This window comes from Bombus vancouverensis, chromosome 1, assembly GCF_051014615.1.
Source record: "Bombus vancouverensis nearcticus chromosome 1, iyBomVanc1_principal, whole genome shotgun sequence".
Lineage (NCBI taxonomy): Eukaryota > Metazoa > Arthropoda > Insecta > Hymenoptera > Apidae > Bombus > Bombus vancouverensis.
The window spans coordinates 17,047,594-17,073,742 of NC_134911.1; the positions used below are offsets into that span (position 1 = coordinate 17,047,594).

The following is a 26,149-nucleotide window of genomic DNA, read 5'->3' on the forward strand; positions in this document are numbered from 1 at the left end:
TCTTCCTCGATCAGCGAAATTTCCGCGGCATTAACGAACCACTGTCGTTTCTAAATAAATTACATTTAAAAAAAGTTATATTTATAAAATGGGTCACTTACCAGCTTCCATCCGTTTCCGCCGGATCAAATCAAAAATCACTTTGAGATGATTCAGATAAGTAAACGAGATTTTATTCCGACCTTCTTGTCAACTTTGATCCTTTATATTTTAGATAAACTGAGGTGCGGGACAAGCTAGAGTCTATCGGTGCCAGCAACTCTCATCGTCAGTAGGACTATAGCTATATGTATTGGGTTCATCGCTATCTTTATTTTTTATTGAATTGCGATAAAATAGAAGGAGCCCTTTGTTCTCCTATGTTCATCGTATGAAATCGCAAAGAGCGTAGGAAACACTCTTTTTCATTTGTTCCATGTCGGTATTTCAGAACCTAAGGCAGAAAGTCCCATTTAATGTCACGTCTACCTTCTTCTTAATGCGTGATATACATGTATATTTAGTTCAATCATTGACTACTATAAAATCACGTTCAAACTACTGCCGCGTGTTATGTTTAAATTTCATACGCCGATTTTTGGAGTATACGTAATGTAAAGTAAGTAACCGTTCTTCAAATACAACACTAATTTAAAAACAAGGTATAGGACAACGAGATAAAAATGAAAGGTTTAACTTCGCTACAAAAGGCACCCAATACGGTATATTTAGCAAGTAATAAAATACATCGGTGTTAGACACAGTACAATACTGAAATAATCATGTTATTAATGTAAATATATAATATATACATTTCGTTATAATGATGCGGATACTTAAATCTATAGACTAAAATGATCTACTTAAAAAAATATTAATAAATATCTACGAGCGTGTACAATTAAGTGACTATCGGTATCTTAAGGTACCGTGTTATCCCTTATTATCTCGTCGTTTAATTCGACATCCCAAATTCAAAAGCAATACCAAACAAAGAATCGCGGAGAAAATAGAAAATTATTTACTTTTTGTCTCGCTTAGTGTCACTTTCGAAGAGCGGGATGCTCAGCCGGATGCACCGATTTTATATGGCATGCTCTCGATTTTCTTCCTCGATACATCGAACATTCGATAAATTTCGATTCTCGAAAATGATTCACGGTGTGTATGGTATAATACAACTAAAAGTACGACTCGCAAATAATAGTAAACGATACGTGGGAGTGCATCAGACTGTGCCGGGACATAAATTTTTCTCATACCGAACTATCGTCTACAACTACATTTTCTAAATACCTTAATTCTTTTTCGATCGATCCCAAATTACAAACTAAACGAAGTTTTGGTCACTGTCCATAAGGTATCATTCAAAATACCTTGGCAGACCTTGGCATTAACAATGGCTTGATCAACTGACTCGCTTGAAAGCAGCGTAACAATACAGAATTATATAACGGGATAATTGCTGATTGCTACATGCGCCAACGTGATTTTCCTTTCTTCGGTCGCTAGCTCAATGAGCACGTGACTATGTTGGTCGGAACCTGTACAGGTGATTGTGTGATCTTGATTGAAGTTTTTAGATGGAATATGACGCAAAGCTCTTTATCGCATATACTATTTAATTACAGCACAACGAGATTGTATATTACGGCGATGTACGAATTCCATTTTGTGCTACAAGCATCAGTCAACGAACCATAATCGAACCTGCACAGTTACAAACGTCAAGCTTCTCGAGCAAAAAGAAATTGGCATGAGAAATGCGCGTTATGTATGAAGGGTCTTCAGTTAAGCTCAATCTAAGCTTCCCTAAGACGTCCACATAGTGAAACGAGAGAAAAACATCGCTCAAACGTAAGTTACTTCTTTTGCTTTGTAAATAAAAAAAAGAGAAAAATAGAGAAAAAGAAAGAAAGAAAAAGAAAAAAGTGAGGGTAAAATTTGGCTTTCGTGTACAGGCCAGAGTTAGATTTACATCTACAGGTGATAAAAGGTTTTACAAATGACTGACATAAAAAGAATATAATATTATATATATTTAATATATAATCTGGAAATAATATTTAGACTATCGGTTATATTACTTGCGGCTATGTCGTATAAACCTTTAATATTACATTATATTACAAAATGGTATGTATGTGTGCGCATTGTTTTGACATTCCTGAAGGGATGCGTTCATTTATGGTCGGAAGCGCATTCGACAAGGAAACGAACAATGATCTTGGCAACTAATGGAATACCTGAAGAGAAGACGAAACGAGAACTAGTCTTCAGGTGTTTCATTAAAAAAAAAAAAGAAAAAAAGGAAAGGAAAAAATAATCTGCGTATTCTCGAACTGTGACGTTATTTAACGATAACGTCCTCATTTCGTAATAAGCGCGAACACAATGTGGACATGGAATATCGATATTTATTCACTACGCATATAAATAAAGTATAAAAGTACCATAAACGAATGGTCGGTAAATCCAAGATAATATTCTCAGTCGCTGATTGATCAGGAATGCCAATGTTAATGAGAGTTAATGGCAACCGGTGTATGCTGTTTACAACACTGCAGCACATCGTGAAGCATGCAGCCATACACATATAGATTCTGTCGGAACACATCTGTATCTATGATCGTTCTCTTGAGCACGTTGGTGGATTCGAGGAGATAGTATAAGAAAATACACGTCGCCGTTACTTCTGAAAAATCAATGGTTTATAAAATTCAGACGTGACAACTATATATGCGATCGCCTAGATCAATGAAATTCGAAGCGTATCAAAAGATAAATTCACTTGAAAGTTGAGCTCTCTGGGACACAAGGTATATTGTGGGTGTTTAGGGTGTGTCTGTGTATGTGTATGTGTGCCTCTTTGCGAACTCTGTCACATAAAACAGGATTCACATTAAACGTTTTGCAACAGACGCTCGTGACGGAACTCACGTGATAAGCGTAATGCAGCGATCTATTGGACTGTGTTTACGGCGTTGTTACATGCCATCTTATAGCTCGTGGTCATTCATCGAACTACGATTGCCCAAGAAAAATATGCGCTCTAGTACTCTCTATCCAGTTACACGCACGTGGTCGTCGCCACTTTCCAATGAAAAATTTTATGCAATTCGAGTGAGTCACACTGCATTCACTATAAGACAACTTGCAAGTGAATCGACAACACGTATGTATATAATATATACTCTTTTATATCAGAGCCGTGCCGCCCTTTTCAGGGGTGACACTTATAAATTAATGGACATGTCTTGGTCGTAAGGGGTGAGATTCGTATCGGACGAAGAAGCCGAGGTAACTGTTGCTGTCGCGGTTGCGCTGGTCGGTGATTGAAGAGGCGTCGACGTCGTTGGTAAATGGGACGTGGGACTTTCTAGAGTCGAGTTCCAGTGACTTCTCTCAGTTCCATCGCCACCATCATCCGAAACGATTGAAATATCGGCTATTATGCCGCTTTCTGCAATCCACACAATGGTAGTATAGACAGGAATCTTATAGAAACTAATACACCATAATATATATGGAAAGAATGTTATACACGTACCAACACTGCACTGACTGTTGAGCGTAGTACTACGATGATGAGGTCGAGGACTTGTATCCAAACCGAGATTCAACGTCGTCGGGGGGCCGCTACTTCCGCCGCTACTCGATGACGAACTTACGGAAATTACACTGTGCGGCCTCCTGCTGCAGCGTCCCGAGTCCTCTGACATTGATACCGCTATCGAGTTTCTAAATCTAGGTGCTGCTTAATAGCAAGCAATTAAATTAATAGCTATACAGATCTTTCTTCGTAGGTGATTTAATATTATTTAAAGTCATGAAAGATCATTCCATTCAAAATAATCGATCGTATACCTACTTTTCGAGAGTTGAGCTACACTGATAGAACGATCATTGATCTGATCCGCGCTAGGCCTAATGTCCAAACAAGGTTTATTTCCGATGCCCATGCTCGACATCTCTGCCAGGCGCACTTCTGTCATCACAAAAGGCGTTCTCGTTAAGTCGGCCCGCAAACACGGTTGCAGGAAGCTATATTTCAAAACGTAGCGTACCTCTGTTTCGCAGCGCCTGTTTCCATAAAAGGTTGCTCAGTTCCTCCGTCCAGGCTTTCTTAATGTCCTCGCTTGCACACTGCAACGTGTACGTGTCGCCTGGTTTCCTCTTGCGGAACCAAATCTCGAACTTCGTAGGTGAGTCCGCGATCACGGCGGTCAACCCGATGTCCGTCGTTTTGATGCTGTGCTTATAGATGTAAATATCGAGGTTCTGTAAAAGCAAGCAACCCATCATTTGTATATCGCACAACGAGCAGATCGGTAAACTACATGAAGTAAATTAAACAGCTGTCTCACCTTTCTGTCGGGGAATCTTCTCGCTTTGCTGAAGAGAATAAGGTCTTCGAACAGGAAAACTTGTCGCAAGCATTTCTTGCCTTTACCCTGCCACACCAAGAACTCGTTTTGACGAAGTAGTCTGCCCTGCTCTTTCACGTTCACCTACAATTTACGTAAATTTTACCGTCTATAGAATCCTGTTACTACGACAAAGAACGACTCTCCATTGCCATTATTGACACGATTGTTTCTTCTACTATTTATTACATTATTATTTAGTTACAATATCATGTCTCTAGAACAGTATTGTATATTAAATACGTGGACATACATCGCAATCTCGAAGGGAATCCATCGCCAGCAGGTCGTTTCCGTGACGTAGTTGGAATCGTACCATCTGCTCAGCCGCCCTCAAGTCCGCCTCCCCTTCGACCATCGGCTTCATACCGTCGTCCTTCTCATCCTTCTCGTCTTTACCGGACATTTGTTCCGAGAGATCGGTGCCCGCTTTGACCAGCTGCTGTAGCAGTAGCGCGTACTTTCCCATTCGTTGAACCGGCTTCAATAGGTAACTAGCAAGGTCCATCTTGTCACCGAGCTCGAGTTGCTTCTGCTTGAAGAACGCGGTGCCGTACTCGGCCATCAGGGAGTCGGAATTTGGTTTGTTCTTGTTGTACAGTGCATAAAGGTAGAATTTTTTCTCCTGCAATGTGAATGTAACGCAAAAGCGATGATCAGTAAAGTAAAACATTCAACACAAAGAAGATAAATTTAAGAGAAGATCTAGGAAAGAATTTGAAAGAAAGAAAAAGACTCACGTGTCTGAGGAAGCATTGTCCCACGTTCATTGGCGACTGTTCGCACTGTTCCAGTTCCCGTAGGAAATGCTGACTATGAAACTCGTATATCTTCTCGACGTTACCGAAGATCACGTTGCGTTGTCCCCTGAGCGCCTGAGGAATGTCCTCCCTCACCAGCTCCGGAATATAATTCTTTTAAAAACAATGATAAACGTTAATCACGATATCAGCAAAATACGATGCGACGCGTATGTTAAGCGATACGAAGCAAAACAGTTACCTCTATTATATACTCGAGAGACTTTACGTAGTCCCGCTCGGTCTGTATCATTTCCCTCATTATGAGCAGTATTGTCCTGCAAGGTGAAATTCCTCGTTAACCACGTTGCCGCGCATGTAACAATTCCGCATAATCGCACGATAGAATTATTATAGATAAGTACTGTTAACAAGGCTGAGCCGAGGAACACGGAAAAAGAATCGAAAACGTAACGAGAAATCCGCTATCTCTCACGCGGGGTTTGAACACATTGAGGAACTTTTATATTCCTAGTGAAAAGCTTTTAACGAGAATGTTAATCAGGTTAGCGATAATAACAATGCCAGTTGCACAGCACTTGCATATACATTCAGACTACTAGAATAGTAAAAAGAATATTACTTTGAAATAAAACAGAATTTTTATTACGTACTTTTTGGCCTTCATTCCAGGAGCAATGCTGGCAGCTCTGTGAAGGTGTGAGTTCACCGGTGGCTTGACCAGCCTTCGTGGAGCAGGGCTTCGGGGTGGCGTTCGCGGAGGAGAGCAATCGAGCAGCTGTTCGGCGCTCTCTCGAAGCTCCGCGATGTTGTCCAGTACCGGTCGACCGCCGCTTCCTGCCGATCCTACACTCTCCATGGGACAAGCGTACGATGCGCTGCTGTCGCTGTCATCCCACGAAGTTCCTGGAACAGTCGTAGCACATTGCAGTGGAGACACTTCCAAGGAACGATCGGGGTAAGTGAATGAATCTTGGAATATTTTCAGCTTGTACTCTTTTTGCTTTATCTCGGTATAGTTTTCATATCGTGTTTCGAACGTTAAACGCGGACAAGGTTATACAACTTATAAATGGACGTTCACACGCACTTAATTTTTATCAATTTTAAGTCTAAAACACAAATACCGTGAATGATGGATCGTTCTATATTATCTAAATAAAAATATCCTTTTGTGTTTAACAAGAATAATATTTTATGTGTTCTAACGCATATAATACCAAACATTATGAGCATAAAGTAAATAGATAGTAAAGAGCAAGAGATCTACGTACTCTTCGTCAAACTGTCCTCCCAGGAGGTAGCAGACTCCGAGGCGGCGAAGGATCTCCTCCTGGCTGGACTGCCAGGTGCGGAAGTCGTCCTCGCCATTTCCAGCGCTTCCGCGCACTTGTTCCTGGCGATGCGGCATTGTTCCAAGAGGATCTCGTTACCGAGCTTCTCGGCGAGCGCCATCATTTCCGTGAAATGCTCGGGAGGCAGGGGTGGTCTGGCCATCAGAAACTGCTGGGCCCCCCGTTCGCCAGCGAGACGAGCCTCCTGGGCCCACTCGTACGCCCGATCCTGAAGCAGGCAACATCTCGATGTGTCTTCGAGGTATTCGCGCCTGTCCTCCAGACGGGAACCGAATCCTCGAAGGTGATGCTTCAAGGATCTCGCGAGTTCGCGAAGTCCACTCGCACTCGCCGCCTCGGCAAGGTCGCTTCCTTTGTCAAGATGTCTCTGTAACAGAAAATGGTAATTCGGTGATACTTTATCGTTATTCTAATCGTCAGTTATGATCGAGATATTAATTCATTAAATACACCATTGTTTACTGCAAAAGAATTTATGAGTGTCAAAATTATACGTGGATTATACTAAATAATTCAGTTACTCCATTCACAGTATATATATACACATTGAATCAACATATGACTATGAGAAGATTCATTACTATAAAACAAAGAGATAAAGCAAACGACCATGTGATTCCACGCTATTTCTAGATTTATTGTTTCTCCTCGAATGCGATTCCCCTAGAACTGTGTTTGTTCAGATTTGCCATGAATACGATATTGTGTGTAAACACACGAAACTATTTCATCGGTCTGACCGTAACAAAAGAGAACAATAAAGACCCTGCTTCTTCGGTGGAAACGATATCCTGTTCTGAGCGAATCGAACTGGAACTCCCGCGGTGCAGTAGGGAACCGTGCCTAATGGCGGGACCATAAATCGACATATGGGGAAAGGAACGCAGCGATGAGCAAGGGAGCTCGTGCTCTTCGCTACAGGACATTGTCTATTTGTGCATGGAGCGAATGGGAGACTGTTTACACAAAACCTACTCCATTTATAATCTATAGCCTACAGAGTGTCCACCTATGATGAACTATTCTTTCACAAGGAATATAAATTATATTCCAAGCAAATATTTATATGGATAACAGTAATTTAGAACTTGAGAAACTTACAGAAAAATTTATAGGTTCTCACGTTTCAGAAATTTACAATGACTTTCATTGTTCGAATGATGAAACGTTTTACATGATATCTATCATACTTTGATTTTGACGTAATATAATGATATCCAACGAGACTCGACAAAAAACTCGATTTCAGCGATCGATTTTCAATACGTCGCGCTGGAATAACTACCATTATCCCTTACGCGAGTGAAGCGTGAAATCCCGTTGGACATGGATTGGTAACATCCTGGAACAAGAACAATTTCGGTAGAGTGGCCATGTCGAAAATGCATCACGTTTCACAGTACACGGGTTGAATCATATGTCAAAACTGTGAACAAGATAGATGTCTCGTGCAACCGTTCGGTTCGCGATCTTGGCGATCTAATATTCTTCTTCGAACGAATACAATCCATCAATTTCCTGATTTCCTAAACGAACGAATACTTTGTACTTGTTCGTGAGCATTGCGATTTGAATTAACGATCGAACTTCAATCATGAGTTTGCAGGGTTGATCAAGGTAATTTTTGAAAGTTTCCAAAAGTTGGGGAGATCGCTGGGGATACAAAATATTTAGAAAATTGAATTAGAGCGACGAATTGTTCCATTTCCGTTGGCAGAAGTACACTTGGATCAAAGTTTCTACGTTTCGCGCTTCACGGTCGACTGAAAGCATCACTGGTATAGGATCCCGAAGCTAGGGGAAGAAATATCTCGTCTCTGCTTTCTGTATCTACCCTCTCCTCTTGGACACGTGGCAGGATCCCTTCTTAAGCCGTCGGAAATGGTTCTCTCTGCTCTTGGAACGAAGGATCGCGACACGTGCAACGGTACACGTTAACGAAGCATATCGAGAATATCGTTGAAATTCGTCCGTAGCTAACGAGCATCGTTAACAAACGCCGCTCTAAAATTACTCATTTCAACCGTATCGATATCGCTGGTATGTTATTGAACATTCGATACAACAGAAGTACGTACAATTCGTTACGTATTCGCAAAAGTATTCAGTGATCGCATGTCAGATTAGTTGTAAAATTACAGTTGTTAAAAGATTTTGCAAAAATCTGCAAAAATTACAAATACGTGGCGAAATATTACGTTCACGGAATAATCGAAATTATGAGTCAATTACGTAAGATTAGAAGTTTCCGTAAGTGGATATTATGTATTTCGATCTGATGTAACGATTAAAAGTCTCATAATATAATACTTCAATACCGAGATTTATTCGAATTCTTCGCTGTTAGAAAAGAAGTATCATTAGTCTGTTAGCAGAATTTAGGTGATTATTATTTTATTTTATTTGATGGTTATTATTTATATAGGACAGTATGTTTTATCTACCTATAATACTTAAGTTCAGTTATACCTGTTCGATGGTATGGTGGCACTACAGAAAGTTTCCGATACAAACTGCGATATCGTAATCAGTACGGCGTCGACCTTTCGCACGACACGTCGATCGTTTGTAAATTCCTGCTTTCTACTCGGAAAATGTATTCGCTGATTTTCTCAGGTACTGTGTCTCTTTCTATCATTTCTTTTATTTATTCATCTTTGTATATTTTTGTATATTTACATTTGTCATATATACGTAAATATCCGCAATGTAATTACAATATATGAAATGATTCATATATAATTATTAGAATAATTGATCTGTAACAACGAATAAATTATAAAACAGTTTATCTTACACAAATTGCAACTTCGATATTTGGACACAAGGCAACCATTGATCAAAATTAATACGCCAATACCACTGTACTAACCAGAACGCTTGACGAAGTTTCAATTAGGATATTGAACTTCTCGTATACCGCTCGACCGATTATGAATGGCTGGCACGGTGCGTAAAATATTACCAAGGGAGACTGACAACGTTTCACCGTCGCGTTTAATCAACAAAATCATCCGAATGCGGGGCGTGTTCCCTCGTGGGCCAGTCTACGATCTTGCCAAACGGAAATCTCGAAATTCAGGTTGATTACTGATTTGGATTCGGGTAGAAATTTGCCCGCATCTTTACGAAACCGAGTGGCCCGCATTTAACAATACGAAAACGCACGAAATACATGCGCGATCAAGAATATTATCGTGTCCCCGATAGAGAAATCATTCTGCGTTAGTCTGGCGCAAGCAACGCCGCGAAAGTATGCGCGTACATACTTTATTTCGCTACATTTCCATATTTATAAGCGTCTGCACAGTTCGTTCGCGAATATTAACGTTTAATTAATTTACTCAAGACACGATAACCCGCTGCTTGAATTCTCTCGATCACCGTAACGGAGAGTTTTCGCAACGGGCAACAGAACGAATCTATTAACACGATTTTTGAAATTTTATTCATTTTATTCAACATTTAAAAGAAATTTTTCCTAATATGGCAGTTGTTATTAAACGACGGGACTTTCGTGCGGTTTTTATGCAACTATAAGCAGCACAGTTTTAATTAAAGATTTTCACAGACTACGATTCGAAAATACGGCTACATCGATAATGTCATTTTATTACTTTCATTCACGATCTCATTATATTGATTCTACCGATATAAAAACAGGGACAGATAGTAGCTAGAAAGGATTGTATAGCATATCTTAAGACACAAAGTTTAATCAAGAGTTCCATTAGTTACCACCATCCCTATAATTACGCTCGAAGAAAGAAATCACCGTAGACGTAACACGGGCGCATAAGATTTCGCAATTGATACGCATTACCTTTCTCATTTCCCGGTTATGTCTACTGTTCCTCCCACCGTAACGGACATAATCGAATATTATCATTAACCGCGGTTCTTGCTCACCATGTATACCTCAGAATTCTCTCCATTAAACAAACATACCGGTTACATAAATAAACAGCAATAGTCCATCATCTGCACGCGTATTTGGAACGCCTCGATGTACGCTGCCCGCAATTACGATCCATCGATCGTCATCGGTGGATCGTGACGCGACAAATGTCTACGGTTGCTATTGCGTAACGAGACTCGATCGGTGGACGCAACAGGAAAATCTCGGTGAACACCGAGCAGGTCGCGGCTGGTTATTATGGCGGAATGTAGAAAGGCGCCTCTCGTCGTGCATAATTGCCGAAGCGTGAAAGCAGATTAGCTAAAAACGTGACCAGCCGCGTGCACAGAGACCACGGATTGGAACAGTGAACCGTGTGCGCCCATTAATTGGTACGTATCGACGATTAACACGATAAATCGTCAATTAACGCGGTCTACGCTCGCGGTTTACACGACGATCCTTCATGAGAGTATAAAGACGATGTCTGTGTAACAGGATTACACTTTCTAATGAGATTGCTGAGTATTTCTGCGAATTCGAATGTTAGTTTCGTGATGTGTAATGAGATTCGATTGGAAACGCATGGCTTTATAACGGCATCTACGTGAAATGTTCTGGTGTCTGACGTTTTACACAAGAAGAATACACCTTTTGTTTTCAATCGAGAAATTGCAAGTTATGATCGTCTATCTCGAGATCTAATATCGTTGTGTAATTATTGTATATCGTTTGAAGATAGCTCTTTAGATATTTGCTTTTGATTCTTCTTTATTTGTAATAGGATAAATCTTGAACTTTCAAACAATTTGAGTAGTTAATTCCTATTATTTAAGTCGAATACTTACTGGCACGTAGACAAGCATCATATTGAAATACGAAGTGTACATTTATGTAGAATCTATACAATCTAGTTTACCACATAGCTAATAAATGATATGTAACGATCCGATAGAACGTTAAGTGCAATAACCGAAACACCTAGTGGTTTCCGTAACTTCAGTATTACCGCATCGATGCATACATATATAAAAACAATACGATTGAGAAAACACTGATTAAAAAGTAGGTTATTTACATAACGTGGCGTAAGAGAAGGCTTTTACGGGTCGGATTTTTATAATCGAAACCATTTGCTTACGAACCATATCCTAACATACTTAATCAAAACTTTCAATATTAGTCTCAATTAATAACGAAATATATTTCTACTAAGAAAAGTTGCATTCCATGAGAGTTATGCATCGAGGAGTACACAAATCTCTTGTCGACTTTCGAGCGCTATCAAACCCTTCTAATCGTCGCGTCCTCGACATGGCCCGTTTATCATCGACGCGTGTCGGCGCGCTTCCGCGTCTATGGACTTTCTTGTACAGCCGGGCGAAGTTGTTCTACCGGTAGTCGCGTAGCTTTTCAGAATCTCGACGAACGAACCGGACATGTTGACCGCGTCGCGTCGAGAAGATGTGCGTCGTCTCAGGTCCGGTTGCGAACGGTTTTCCTAGCCGAACCGGCCCGTTGAATTACGAAAAACGAGCTTCCATGGCACACGATATACCAAAGGCGCTACTGCAACCGAGGTTGTTGACCATCGTGGAATTTCATGCAAGAAAGTGCCACTTACCGGTCCCGCGAAAGCCGCCTGCGATCGGAATTTCGAGTCGACAATGCAGCGGGGCGGGAACTCAGTCTGCCTGTATGCTTGGTTCGTTGACACCTCTCTTAGGTGTGACTGATTGTCAGGAGAATTAATTCAGAGGGTACATAATTTTGTGTGTTTGCTTCTTGGAGTGCGGCTGGTATTTTTAAGCGTTGTGTCAAATATGAGCTCTTCATCTTCTCGTCTTTTACGAAACAGATCGTGTTAGACTTATGACTGCCAGCCATAAAACTTATTTGTTACAATTATTAGAAAACCGTATCAATTTTTATCCTATTTAGTCTTGTATGAAATATGTAATATGAATGAGTAGATCTATAGTAAAGTGACTAGAAAATAAAAGCAGAGAAGAGCATTTAATTTGTACTACATATCAGCAGATGTGCTAATCCGTAATTTAAAAATGGAATCAATCAATTTGGCTACGCAGAGACTCATATGCCTCACCAGTAGTTATAGGATTGATAATAAATATAGTTGTATCGTGACAGATTAATTATTCATCATATTTGAACGCGGTTTACTCATATTCTACGTGGTTTACCCTTTCCATTTACGAGGATTCAACATAAATATTTATTACTGTAAAGCGCGAAAACGAAGGTATGTCTTTCGGGGTGTGATTGGTATTCTTCGATCATTGGGTCAAATGTGAGCTTTTCAAATTTTTCTCCATCCTTGGAGATAATTGTATATGATTACGTCTTGGCAGCGATTGTGGAATAGTCGATGAATAGATGCGTATCGTGAAAACTCAATTATTCAGCACATTTGCCCAGGCATCCCGGGAGGTTTACTCTTTCGTTTTACGAGTGATTCGCCGTGAATGTTTATGAGTGCGAACAAGCGTGAAAGCGTAGATTTCTGGTCAAGGTATCCACCAAGTCTAGGAACTCACTATTTGCACCTGCAGCGAGAAAGTACTAGCGGAATTTTCTTCAGAACTTGCTCGGTTACGTTCGAATCGATCGGAAGTGAAACGTCTAGCGTGGCCAAACAGCAATTTATTCGTTGCTTCAATGACAGACATTTCCTTCTGGCATTGAAACGATCTTCTGACACCAATCATCGAATTTTTGACGATTCCTAGAGCACGTGACTCGATGAAATTCTACATTTTTCTTCTTATTACTCTCCTTGAAGACCTATCAAAGTATAGATTTACGATAGAAATTTCTAGAGATCAGATAATATAATAATACCGACTATCAAAGTGATGATTAAATCGTTGCGAACCTCTTATATCTTTCTCAAATACTGATAGATCGGCTACGAGTAGATAAACTCGCTATCAATATATCTATACAACTTGTATCGCAATAAAGAAACAACGATCTCTGCAGTCACTTATAATCCCAGAGACGTCAAAGATTCTCTAATTCACCTCGAAATAGACAACACTCGGTAGTCCATCATTGGACTTCCCTGCAAATGGAAAAACGAAAGCGATCGCGACATTCGCCATGGTGTATTGTTTCTATCGTCTCCGCGGACAGCTGGAAGTTTCTCAGCTCGTGGCTGACAGAGCCTAACGACGCAGTCTTCCCGGTAACAAATCACCTGCCGCGATAACTTTCTCCTATCGCGATTCTATGACACGTTCCCGAAACGTGGAGCTGAAAATTCCACGTGATGCCACTGTGCACACGCCAAGTACCGTCATTGCTTTAAGATTTACGAACCTGCAAGATGAAACGATCCACCACATATGCCATATTACTGTACTGTCGTATTTCAAATCATGTAAATACTCATTTATGTAACTACTTGTTTGAGCGATCGCTGTCAAGTTTAATTAGGAGGTTCTCAATTTCTCAATTCTAGTTTTACGTATTTATCAATTTTTAAACCACGTTGGGAAGCTGTCATCAATTACTGCTTTTTTTTGCTTATACGTAAACTGCAAATGGTTATACAAATTTTCGGCTTTTGTGCATTTTCATAACATCAATAAGGAAACAAAATTCTGGTTATGAATGAAATGATAGGAACAGGGTGTCTTTATTCTCCTCCTTTTTGTTATTAATTTCGAATGTACTATGTAGTATATTGAATTATATTGAATGTTACTAATTGTAAGCGCTAAGATAGACTAATAATTATCCGGTTTCTAAAAATTCCTCGCATTCCATAAACAAATTAATAATCAACTAAATTTCAGAAAGTGTCAACACAGAATAAGTAAAAGTGACATGTAGAGAGTCACTTAATGATTGTGAAATTTCATGGCCTCCGGATATGAAGTCTTCTCGAGGTCGTAGGTCGAAGAAATTCCATCGATCCGGGGAATTTTTATGAGGCCGGTCGCGTTAGGGACGACGGTGATCGGCATCGTTGAAAGTAGTCGTTCCACCAGTTGGTTAGATCGAAGGATCCGAGGAAGGAATCGCGAAATCGTGCTGACGAGTTTTTGCAACTTGCGGCGCGTACGCGTGGAAAATTGCCGCGTTATTTGCCGACTGAATTATGTAGCTTTAGCGCAGACGGAAATTGTCGAAAGTGAGAGTACGTATTCCGCGTGCGTCGTTCATTTACTATGATTCGTTGATCGTTTCTTTGCCCTTGGGATATATGGAATCACAAAGAAGAATTCCGTGAGGATCGCCGAAGCGACTTCATTAAGATTCACATCGAACATAAATTTCCGCGTCGAGGCTGTGAAAGTGATGTGAAATTTCTACCGGTCGAGGTCAATGATGTTCCTTTCCACGAGTTATAGATTTCTTAAGCCGGCTCCATGGATAAGAAGTTTGTCGGATGGAACAAGAAGTTTCGTCGCTCGTTATCTCATTACTTTCTTGCCAATAACCGAAGAACCATCGGAGGCTGTTGTTATACTTAAATTTCTTTATTCGATTTCTTCGAATTACTCTATTCTCTTGAAACTCTGATTTTAAACACAAAAACTTCGAGAACTTGTTATCGCATTATTTTCTTCCCAATAATAAAGAAAAATCTGAAAATGTTTTCCTTCGTAATTCGACATCCTTTTCTCTCTGAAGGATTTTCCTATTTTCTAGTTGAAGTTTTAAACATTAAGCTTTTGTTTGGTCAAGAATTAACATGTGCAAAGGGATCAAGGCGAATAAAATCTGAATCAAATGGCTCATTGGTGGGCTATGTACTAACAATTCGTCTCATCGAGTCATTTATTAGAATACAGGCGCGGCATCGTTGCGCGAACATAGATCGTTAAAAAGATTCTACGATCTGAATGACACTCAACCGTTTACGATCTAGATATATTCTATCCAAGAAAGCGTTGCGGTTTAGTTACTTGATATACTTCGCGGTATTTTGTATCAATTTGTCGATAATTTAGCTGGTTTACAACTGTAATACGAGTAATTCTCGTTTAAAATATCGTCCACGAACCGTTTCTTTGATACAATCACGCAACTTATCGAAAAAATGTCAACTATTTATCATTCTGTTCGCTTCTGTCGTAATTTTTTCTAATAAATCCTAATAGAAATTAACAAGTTAGATTGCGCGCGTTGAACTTAAAAAGTCGTCAAGAAGAAGCGTTCGCGTAATTTACGATATTTTCAAGCGAGAAATACGAGAAGTCAAGCAGGGAACACTCTCGTGGTTGCACATTTGACTCTTGACTATTTCCCCACGCACTCAGTGTGCCCTTACACCTTTATTCTCCGTGCGTGACATGCCTCTACTCCATAGAAGACTTTGAAAACCGCAGCACGGTATACTGTCGTTGTGGTTCTGTGGTTCTTTCCATAGCTTCGGAGAAAAGAGCATGGAGCTCGCAAACAAACTCAAACTGAATTCATACGAACTATCGAACCCATTGGCATACTAATTTTTTCACACTCAGCTTTCCTGTATATACTATTTACTATCATTTATTACTATGAATAATCGCTAATGAAAACTTTCCAACAGTCCTTAAGGCTTAATATGAGTTCTTGAAGTAATAAGAGTCAAATTAATAAGAAATAGCCATAATATCTTAAACCATGTGATCGTCAATTTCTGAAAGGATCAGGTTACCTTTAGAAACTTGACATTACAGAAAATTATGAAAATTCCCCGTGATTACTACTAGCAGAGAATCACTAGCGATTTCTGATCACGCGGTAACGGATCCAGTCCGCATTTGTGAAACTTGCGAAGGTTTCGTAAGTCACGACACGTCGATCGCAACGGCGCTCCGGAAAAAGCATGAACGCTTTCGATCCGAAGATTTTCGATCCACTTTAGTCGGCCACGTCGAACGACCGAATACCTTTCCAACTTTCTACATGCAAGATTAAAGTCTAATCATTTCTCACCGACATTGTAAAGAACAGGTTTCTTTTCCATCCGCAAAAGCGAGCAAACTTCGTTACTGAGAAGCGCACGCAAAACAGAACGACGATGGATCAGCATACTCGCGCGTAATTTAACGACCCCATGCAATGTTTGTTATTCACGACAGAACGAACGCGACCACAAAGCGCATAGACCGTCACGCATAAATGGAACCCAGCATCTGTCGTTCCCACTGTCAACCGTTGCGCTGCTCTCAGCTATCGAACGGCCCGGAAAATGTATTCTTTCTTCGGTGTGAAAGTCTGCAGCTGCTTAGTTAATCCTGCACGCTCCGAGCGAGAACGATCGCGATCCGCCGACTTACCGTAGTCGGTCAACGTTCCTTGTCGATGTTACAAACTTCCTTTAATTGTACGGATTTACGGTACTCCGCCAACTTGTTCTACCCTTTTACGTTCGTTGCTCGAGATACGGTTTCATACCACAGGGATTTTTAGCTTTGAAACGATTATTTTTCACGGTTCTACTGGGGGAAAGCTATGTTCATGTAAAAGAGCGCATGAAAACTCTCTAATTGAGCAATTTCAATCTCTTAAAGTTTCTAGAGTTCTTAGTGTACTTTCTTTTTAAATTAAAGTATGCATAAACAAAGAAAAATTTCTTCCGTTGTATTCAGGAATATATGAGTTTGCGTAAATAATTATTGCGTAATAGAAAATGATATTTTTATAAAGAAATTATAGAGAATAATATTCCTATAAAGATTGAATTAGAACACTAATCTCAGCAACTTGAGCGCAAATTATGACAACGAGTGTCGCCTTTGACTCGCGTATCGGAACATATGGGCGAATTAAAGCCTTTTGTCACCTTAATCGACGTTCTCCCCTTTCGTTTAATTTCCACGGGCCACACGGTCAGCTATAGAAGCATCAAAGGCGCGCCACCGGTGCACCCCCATGAAAGGACCGGCCTACGAAAATCAGATTCGAGTGTGGGTCACTCGAATTTCACTGACGTTAATGGTCAGAGATTGTCGACGCACCTGGACCCCATCGAACGCGTGTATCTCAATCAGATCGGACGTACACCGTTTCATAGAATAATCACTCGAGTTTCAGTGCACCTTAGAGCTCAGGTAATAAAGGGTATCTCGCTGCTAATTAACAGGAACAATTGGTTACACGATGGAGAAACTTACGATTGTCTCGTGGGTCCCGATGCTATTGAGTTTGCTTTTCGTCGATTTCTTTCAATAGAAACCGCACCCCTTGAGACCGTTCTCTGTTATTTTGGTTCCTACAGGGTAAGAGAGAGATCTAAGAAATCGAACACGGAATTGGAGTTTGAACTTTGTGATTATCGCGTGGCGTTTTTCGATCGATTGTTTATTCATACACGCGTTACAGCGGTAGTTATTAGCGTTACTATTATAATAAGTTTCCATGGAGAAATTTCTAATTGTCTAGAGCATAGATGCTATTGTGTCTAATTCCAACTTTCTTCGACAGAATCATACTTTAATATCTTGAAAGTTATCCGCTAGATTTTCAGCGGTTTCCAAGAATTCACTCGTAAATATCAATCCTAAATAAGGTAATGTTAATCTCTTCTCGAAAGTATCCTCGAAATGACAAGACGTTTCAAAATATCACAATGTGCCAAGATTCTTCTCGCTAAATCGTTTCGTCACTCGTGCCAAATACACGATCGATCAATCAAAGAACAATTAGCTCTCCGCGGTGTCTCTCGCTGTAATTTCTCAATCGGCGATGCAATCGAGGTTCTAAAATTGCTAATGACAAGAATTCCGCATTTCCCTCTGGAAAAGGCGCGGGGACACGCGACTGACCGGCTCTCGATTGCGCAAATCGAAAGGAACGCAAACCGGTGAAGTTAATGCCCGCGCTTCGAGTCCCGGTAATTCGCAGTCTCCACTCGTAGCATAAATAAATCATACCCCTGTCTAGAACGAACCCTTTCAGAATGCTCGATGTATTAATTGCGCTTCTCCTTGTGTAAATACAATCTCGTCGTCGTTTTCACGCCAAGTTCATTCATTTCCAATGAGCATCTACTAAAAGAGTTAGCGAAACGAACTGTGCAGGCCGTAGACATTTTGCTGCTCCAGTTTCGATCGCGCGTGACTTCGACAGCCGTTCCTCTCTAATACATTCACGTGTTATTTGGTAAAAAGGTTACCAGTCGCAGTACCTAGTTTTTTTTTCTTGTTCACTTGATCAACGTGGCGATTTCTTGGCCGGAAATTAGAAGTGGAAAAGGAGAAGTTTGGAAACCGTTAAGGGAAGCTTTGCGCTAATTAATTTCTCAATACTTCCTGTTTTGGTATAGCTGATATACTATGATCGAGAATTGATTAAATCTTATCGTAGAAATTAACCTGCATGCAACTATATAAAACAGGGAGTTCACGCAGGAAGTTTGAATTGATGAAATCACAACCCTTCAACTTCTCTTCAAAGTAATCGTATCCAAACACAATTTTCTTTTTTCTCTAATTCTAGCTTGTTTGTTAAGCAGTCACGCCCCCCGGTAATTCATAGGTTTCAGACACCAGCTTTCGAATGTCAGGGATCGCGATCCGCGAAAAGTCAAGTAACGTTCCCCAACATATCAAGACTACAATGCAATTAAATGTTGCAGCGTTTACGTAAGAGTGTAGCCACTCGGCGAAAAAGGCAGCTAGCTCGCTTCGGACGTTGAATAACGACTTGCCGTGAGAAAAATTCCGGATCGATTTTGCGAGTTAACTTCACCGTAGAAACAATTCCGCGTGTGTTTAGCAAAGGAACAAAAATGAAATGCTCGCGGCGACGTATCGTTATTCCGATCGCGTTATTTTTATTCGCGTATATTGTCGTGTAACTGTAATTCGTACGGTCCAGCAACGGTTGCCACTGTAACGGGCGAATAATCACTCTGTACAGTGCACCAATTACATTAATTACCGTATCGAACGATTCATTAAAAGCACTTCACAAGCTATATGAGCCACACGCTCGCTCCGTTTCATTAATTTTGTTGCGCATTTCGACAACAACATCGCGCGGTAAAGCGCTCGAGGTATTCTTTCGACATCGTTAACAATTATTCTTGCAGTTTGAAATCATCTTTGTAATAAGAATTATCGCCGGGATTTAGCGATTCTTACAATTGTGCTTCGATTTTATTTCTTTTTGTGTTCCTTTCTAAATTCCTTGTGGTTTCATTTTTATGGTGAAAAATTTAGTATTAAATATCTCGTACGTATTTAAAGCGTTACACGAAGAATATTCTGATTGTCTTATGCGTTACGGTTAATATAATTTGTATAGCGCGTAAAAGATGCTATAGAAATCAGATTAGCCACGTGCGCTAACGATTGCCGCAAAGCTAATTGAAAAGTGAAACTACCGAAATCACTGAATCAACGAGGAGTGCACGCATGCAGAAACGTACACGTGTATTTGCGGTGTTTTCATAAAATAGAGAAATAGTAGGGTACCGGACGATATTACGTGCCTCCTTCTTACGCTTCAATAACATCGCGTTAAATTACATTTCACGCTTTGTCGTTCTCTTATTTACTTCAACATAAATTCCCGGTGTTTTTTTAATTGAAAATCATGTCATCGTTGTTTAACGAGAGGCATGTTCATCACGGTCGATAGAGCATGCCACTATACATTCATTTTTCTCTCATTCTTTAATTATATTCCCTTTCTCGTCGTTTTTTCTTCCTATCGTTTCTGATTAAATTATTCCACGATGAAATATCTAGCAAAACTACACGTGGTACAGTATATCGTGAATATGTGATCGATGATAAATCGAACTCTCTAATCAGATTGACGATGATAATTCGACGCGGAAGAGCGATCCAATGCTAGATAAAAAAGTATCGATAATATCGTCACGGCTCGATTATTTCCTCTTCGATAATTCGACTCAATCGATGGTCACGAAATATTGAAACGTGCAAAATGCGATATTTCTATTTGTTCTGGTTCGAAACAGTGCCGTGTGTATTCACGCTATATCGTTTCTCTCGTCCTCGTCAGTTGCCCGTTTGCTCGGTATACCGTTTCGCGTTTGTGTGTAAACGACTACCACCGTGACGCACGGATTAACGTTGTTTTCACATGTGCAAATCCCTAGTATTTATTGGGTTCGCGGAAGCTCCCTTTTGCGTAGCTTGGAGATACGCACAAGGGAGTTTATAGCTGCTTATTTTCGCGGACGTTTGCATAAAGCGAAGTAGAATTCTCGAGAGGAGAGACAGAAAGGGGAGACATACATTATATAGACGTAGGATGTCTAAGATTTATATCTATTTAAAATTAAGACAAAGTAAACTAAGAATGAGTTAACCATTACTACTATTCAAGTATCCCTGTGTTTCCTTACTTCCTATTACCACCGCTTTACATGGAAAGTTAAGCTTTTACCCGATTTTCAAGCCCGAGGGCTGACATGCGATACCTGAATTATCTCTCGTAACCTGGAGGAATCATTACCGACTAGATTAACATGGAATCTGGAATACTCGAGAGACACGAAATTACCGTTTCCAATCTTACAAAATAAGCATCTTGCGTTAAATTAACCCTCCGTTCAACGACCTCTCATCTGCGATCATAGAAATGCATATAATTTCATCAAGTAAGTTCACTATACATATACGAACCATATATTCTCGTCAACTCTCACGGAACCCCAACCAAACACCCTAAATAAAGTCTCTTACACATTTCTAGCACCAAACAGCTATCAGAATAGCCAGAACGCATAGTGTATATAAATTCCTGTCGAAGAACACTACGAGCTGTCCTTAATACGTCGTCGACACTGATGACCGCGTTAAAAATTTATTTACAACAGCGTATACTAGCCATGGAAGCGTCGTTAGACTGCTAAGCTTGACCCAGCCCTCTAGACCAAGCCTTCCTTTGACTTCTCGGCTTTAACGGTATTCGAAAACGAGTCACGTGGCCTCCAGAAGGCCTTCGAGCTTCTCCCTGGCATACCGATGGCCACAGTTCGGGAGCGTTTACCCTGAAAAGCGTCTTGCCCGTTCTATCTAAAAATAATGGTCTACGCGCGGTGGAAACCACGTGATAGAGCGCACCGCTTTGTCTCGGGGACATGTCTATGTGCAAGGTTAATGGCGCAGCGCACACGTTTCGCCGGATTTGCGCTTACGCGAATCGGGGGCTGCCCGAGAAATTAATCACGACGCGCGAGTCTCGGTGGAATACCGCGAACAGAGGAATAAAGTTCGCGTTGATTGGGACAGTGAAGAATTCTAAGATCTGTTTTACTTTCTTTCATAGGTTGAAACGGATATTATATATTTTTAGAGAGAATAAAGCATTATTGTTTAGAACGTGATGGAGTAAAGCGAGATCCAGTTTAGTTAGTAAATAACTTTTCTTACGTGGGCAGAGATTAATCCAATATATTTTTGGAGGGAAGAAAGTATGATTATTCAAAGTGTCACGGGATAAAGAATAGAGGAACTTGAAGGGAATTGGAATTCAGTAGCTAACGTTTTGATAAAGTAGGTATGAAGTGGCTTGTCTCTGGACAACGTGGAATACAAGATTCCCGAGAGTATGTCGAGGCATAAAAATGCTCAGGTATTCCGTAGTTCTTTTTATTCCCCTTCGTACAGAAGAAAAAATGCTGGGAAATGCCGACCATTGAATTTCAATTTCCTACAAACTTCTCTAGTCTTTTACGACACGACAGCTCGTACAATTGTGTTTTCCTTTGCCAAGAAGTTGTTTGACTTCCTTCGAAAGGCTGTCACTCAACCGAGAAACATATCAAATTCAGTGTTAGGATTGGAGCATGGAACTCGTTGGAACACCACGTGGTACGACAATGATCATCAATAAGTCCAAAATGGTAGAAGCGAAGGAACGTTCTCCAAGAGAGTAGGAGTCAATTTAAGAGCGACAGGTAGGCGGAATAATGGCTGAAACCGTAGGTGATTGAATTCCAACGTCCCATAAAGTCTTTCGCCTTGCACCATAAAACAACCGTCCGGGATAATGCTCCCCAGAAATTCTGACTTTCTTCCAAGGTTCAGTTTCAAGTTAGCGAAACAATGCATAGGAATATCAGAACGATAAATATTGCCTACAGCAACAAATTCCTTTTTCATCCTTATCGAGTTACATTCAATCTCGTAACAAATAGAACAAGCAAATTATCAAAAAGCAATTAAAGTCGAAACAGTGAAATGCTACATAAAAATTTTACAAACGTAATATTATTAAGAAGGCGTGAATAAAATAGCTTACATGATCAAAATACAATAAATTAATCGGCGATTTAATCAATTCCGCGAAACCTTCAACCACGACTTGAAGACAGAAAAGAATCCGTAGTTACAACATTTGCCCGTAATAAATTAAACTTCAGTTCCTGAAATTTGCACCTCATAGGAAGTCGTTCAATCCTGAAATCTTACGATCTTACCAAAGAGAGCTTGCGGTTCCCGGCTTCACGCCTCTCGCGCGAACATACGATACGATCTCCTGACCGCTGTCCCACATATCAAAAGCCCGCTGTTGGAGATCCTGGTCGACGTGGTTCGCGCACGACGCGATCGTGGGTCGATCGACTGTACTTGCTATCGCGACCACCGCGATAATCGACAGATAACAGGATCGCCCACATGTTGCGTGATCGTCCACAGGAATGTCGCGCGCCGCGGTTCCACTTCGTCGTTGCTTGATTTCTTCCGAGTTACGGGACGTTCGGTTCGATCGTTTCGACTCACGAGACACGATGATCTAACGCTCTCGTTCTTTATGGAAGTCTGAGACACGCCTACGAGTCACGTAAAAATGCATGACATCAGTGGAACGCCTCTGTGTGGACCACTGCCAGAAGGAAAGAATTTTTCGTCGACGCGTGTACTCTTGTCTCATCCCTCTTTCTACGCGCGGATGAAGAATCTCGTGTTTCTTTTGCGCCTCGCAGTGCACCTATATGGGTGATTCACGCAGTCAGAATTTTGCCACAGACACTAGGACGAACCGTCTGACAACGATTTTTCGCCAACAACACCAAGGAACTACAGAGTTCTAATAAAGTTCGCTGACTCGTCGACCAATTGTTTCTCTGTTAGGACGAACACCAGCTGCATTCGTCTTTGTTCTTTTTACGTTTCGTGGATTCCTGATTAATATTACGCACAGAGCGTTCTGTGCGTTCTGCTATATTTGATTGTGTTTGAAATTTTACTGTAATTCTTGTTTACCTCATACGTTATGAAATACAATAACATTAGCATAATTGCATGCACGTGCAATGGGGCACACCTGTAACTCAACTGTTTCGCGTTTTAAGCAATCGAATTACAACCGTAATTGTAATTTAGAATTTCCTGACTTATCGAGGTCCTGATTCATCCAGCAAGAGAAATGATCACTTCCTCTCAAGCATAGAAGATAATGGTGCAAAGCCCTAGCAGAATTCCAGAGAGATCACGCGCCTTTTACCACCGTCACCGCTAAAAATACATCGAATTAAGGAGAATTCGTCGCGGTGGTGTACCAAGAGGTCTTTTTGTCGGGTCCAAGACAGAGAGTCGCTCGTGTCCTGCGCATCTGTGAACAATTACGACTATCGTATGAATCCGTGAGAACATGTTCTATTTAACGCGCGAACCAGAGGGTTGATTCAGCTTTGCGTTGATATAAATCGTTTTCGGATCGACTCCTTTATGGTACTTTAAAAAATTATCATAACTTTCCCAGGGTGTTTTTCTTAAGTGCCTACCGAGCAAGGTTTAAAAAACATATCTTTTGTAAGATGATGTATCTTATGGATTGTGAAGTTAAAAATAATTTTTTAGTCATATTTTATAAACATCAGGACGAAATTGGCTTAAATATTTTTAGGTTTCTTCCACAGAAAGGATTGAAATTCCGACGATACCACGACCTTTACTACTCTTGAATTCACCCATCAGCATATTCCACTTATTAAGAAACATCCTCCGCTGAATGCACAGTACACCATTTGTATTCTTAAAATGTCAATGGCTCCGCTGCATAGAAAACGTGGTTCTCATTTGATTACCTAAGCCAAGCGATAAAAGTGCAGCGACATAAGCCTCGCCTAAAAATTCCAAATATATACAATCTTGCCACTTCAGAATCAACTTGCATCCAGAAGTCTCCAGAATATTGTATCAAATTCAAATTTGTTTAATAAAAAATTCATATCTTCTGAAACTTCACGATTTAAGAACAACTTAAAGAAAAAAGACGAAGGTTGCATAAATTTAAAATTCCTCTGAAAATCTCAAAGTAAAATCTATGCTCGATCTGAATAATCGAAGATATTTAGAAAACTCGATGAAAAGGTGACAGCTGGCATGCTGGAAAGCGAAAGGCCTGAGCTGGAGATCGCGCGGAAGGATAATCGCGGACCCTTGCTCGGATACTTGCACGACAGCCCATTGCACAATCTTACGGACCCGGCAAATTGAACATGAATTTTAATAAGCCATGAGCTCGCACTTGTTTTCCACGTCGGTTGCCCGCACGGGCTCGTTACACGACGCCTAATAATTACGAGTGCGTTCGACTTAATGCTAACGAGATTGCAAATGAAATCGGTAGGTACACCTTTCAGGCCGCGAGCGTCTCTTAACGCGATCTTAATTCTTCAGTACGTTCGTGTACGCTACACAGCGTTTATCCGTGAGAGATCGTCGATGCATCGACGATGAATACGTTACGGTTGCTTCTTGACGAAATTGGATGGTTCTCGCAACAAGCATATTATGATGGTAATGCGTTGTGAATTAGAGTTTATACTCTTGTGAAAGCTTTCTACGACGCTGTATACTATGAGTAGGTGGATGGAAGATTACTATGAAGATGGTTTTGGTCATAGAAAGATTAGGGACAGTCCCATACTGTTATCTTTACAGTTAGTTAAAATTTCCTATCTGACTTTTTCCCTATTTTAAGATGCGTTGAAATCTTTAGAATGTGCCTCATTATGGTGATAACCTAAATGTTTTATATAACAAATGGAATATGGATACGACAGCCATTCCATGATAAATATCCAAATACTTTGATGAGCCATTATAGGAAATAAAGAAAACAAATATCTAGAAGATAAAAAATATTATTCTACTAAGTATCATACTAGTCTACTAAATTTTGTAAATATTATATCTATGCATAACGATATATAACATCATATTAAATCATAGTGTCATGCAAAATATGTATCTTATCGAGAAACATAACCTGGCTTTTTTAAACAGATTTCTACCTTTAGAATTATTTATGAGAGGTTTTCTGCGGAATCTAAACACGTGTTACGCGCATGACTACAAAGTACAGCTAATTTGATAAACAAATGTCGTTGGTCAATATTTTTGCAAACCCTACGTGAAAGTATTCACGCGCTAGAAATAAACTGCCCGAGGTAAATATTTTCCTTCGTACTTCATATATGCCGCACATTTCCCTCGTGGCGCCGGGTCGAGGAGTTCGTTAATCATAAGCCACAGCCGCTGGCGAATAGCATCGCAGCAAAGGTTCTCGAATAAATTAAACGCCATTTTTTTAGGTTTATATTGACGGGCTATAGATCTTTCACAAGCACAGGAACAAAAAAAAAATATTCTAGGAGAAACTTTTATGCGATTTAATCAGTCCCACCTTCCTACCAATCCGGTTTTCTTTATGATCGTAATCATAAGCTTCGACTGCAAACAGCAATTGCATTCCCTTTTAAAAAATTGATTCTTATTAAAA

The 26,149-nt window shown here is 40.3% G+C and overlaps 1 protein-coding gene across 4 annotated transcripts in view; it reads right to left on the reverse strand.

The window, feature by feature from the left end:
- Positions 1–1,998: 1,998 nt before the first annotated feature.
- Positions 1,999–26,149, reverse strand: part of LOC117153763 (uncharacterized) — a 302,729-nt gene continuing 278,578 nt past the window's right edge. For 2 of the 4 annotated variants that reach the window (XM_033328130.2, XM_033328131.2), the window contains exons 14-23: positions 6,442–6,889; positions 5,821–6,073; positions 5,409–5,484; positions 5,147–5,320; positions 4,660–5,031; positions 4,347–4,490; positions 4,047–4,260; positions 3,851–3,967; positions 3,530–3,736; positions 1,999–3,442 (exon numbers count right to left, since the gene is read on the reverse strand). In XM_033328130.2, coding sequence (XP_033184021.2) covers positions 3,216–3,442; positions 3,530–3,736; positions 3,851–3,967; positions 4,047–4,260; positions 4,347–4,490; positions 4,660–5,031; positions 5,147–5,320; positions 5,409–5,484; positions 5,821–6,073; positions 6,442–6,889 — 2,232 coding nt within the window. In that variant the 3' untranslated portion in view covers positions 1,999–3,215. The remainder of the gene's footprint in view (positions 3,443–3,529; positions 3,737–3,850; positions 3,968–4,046; positions 4,261–4,346; positions 4,491–4,659; positions 5,032–5,146; positions 5,321–5,408; positions 5,485–5,820; positions 6,074–6,441; positions 6,890–26,149) is intronic. The other 2 variants (XM_076621483.1, XM_033328133.2) reach the window with 2 other exon arrangements.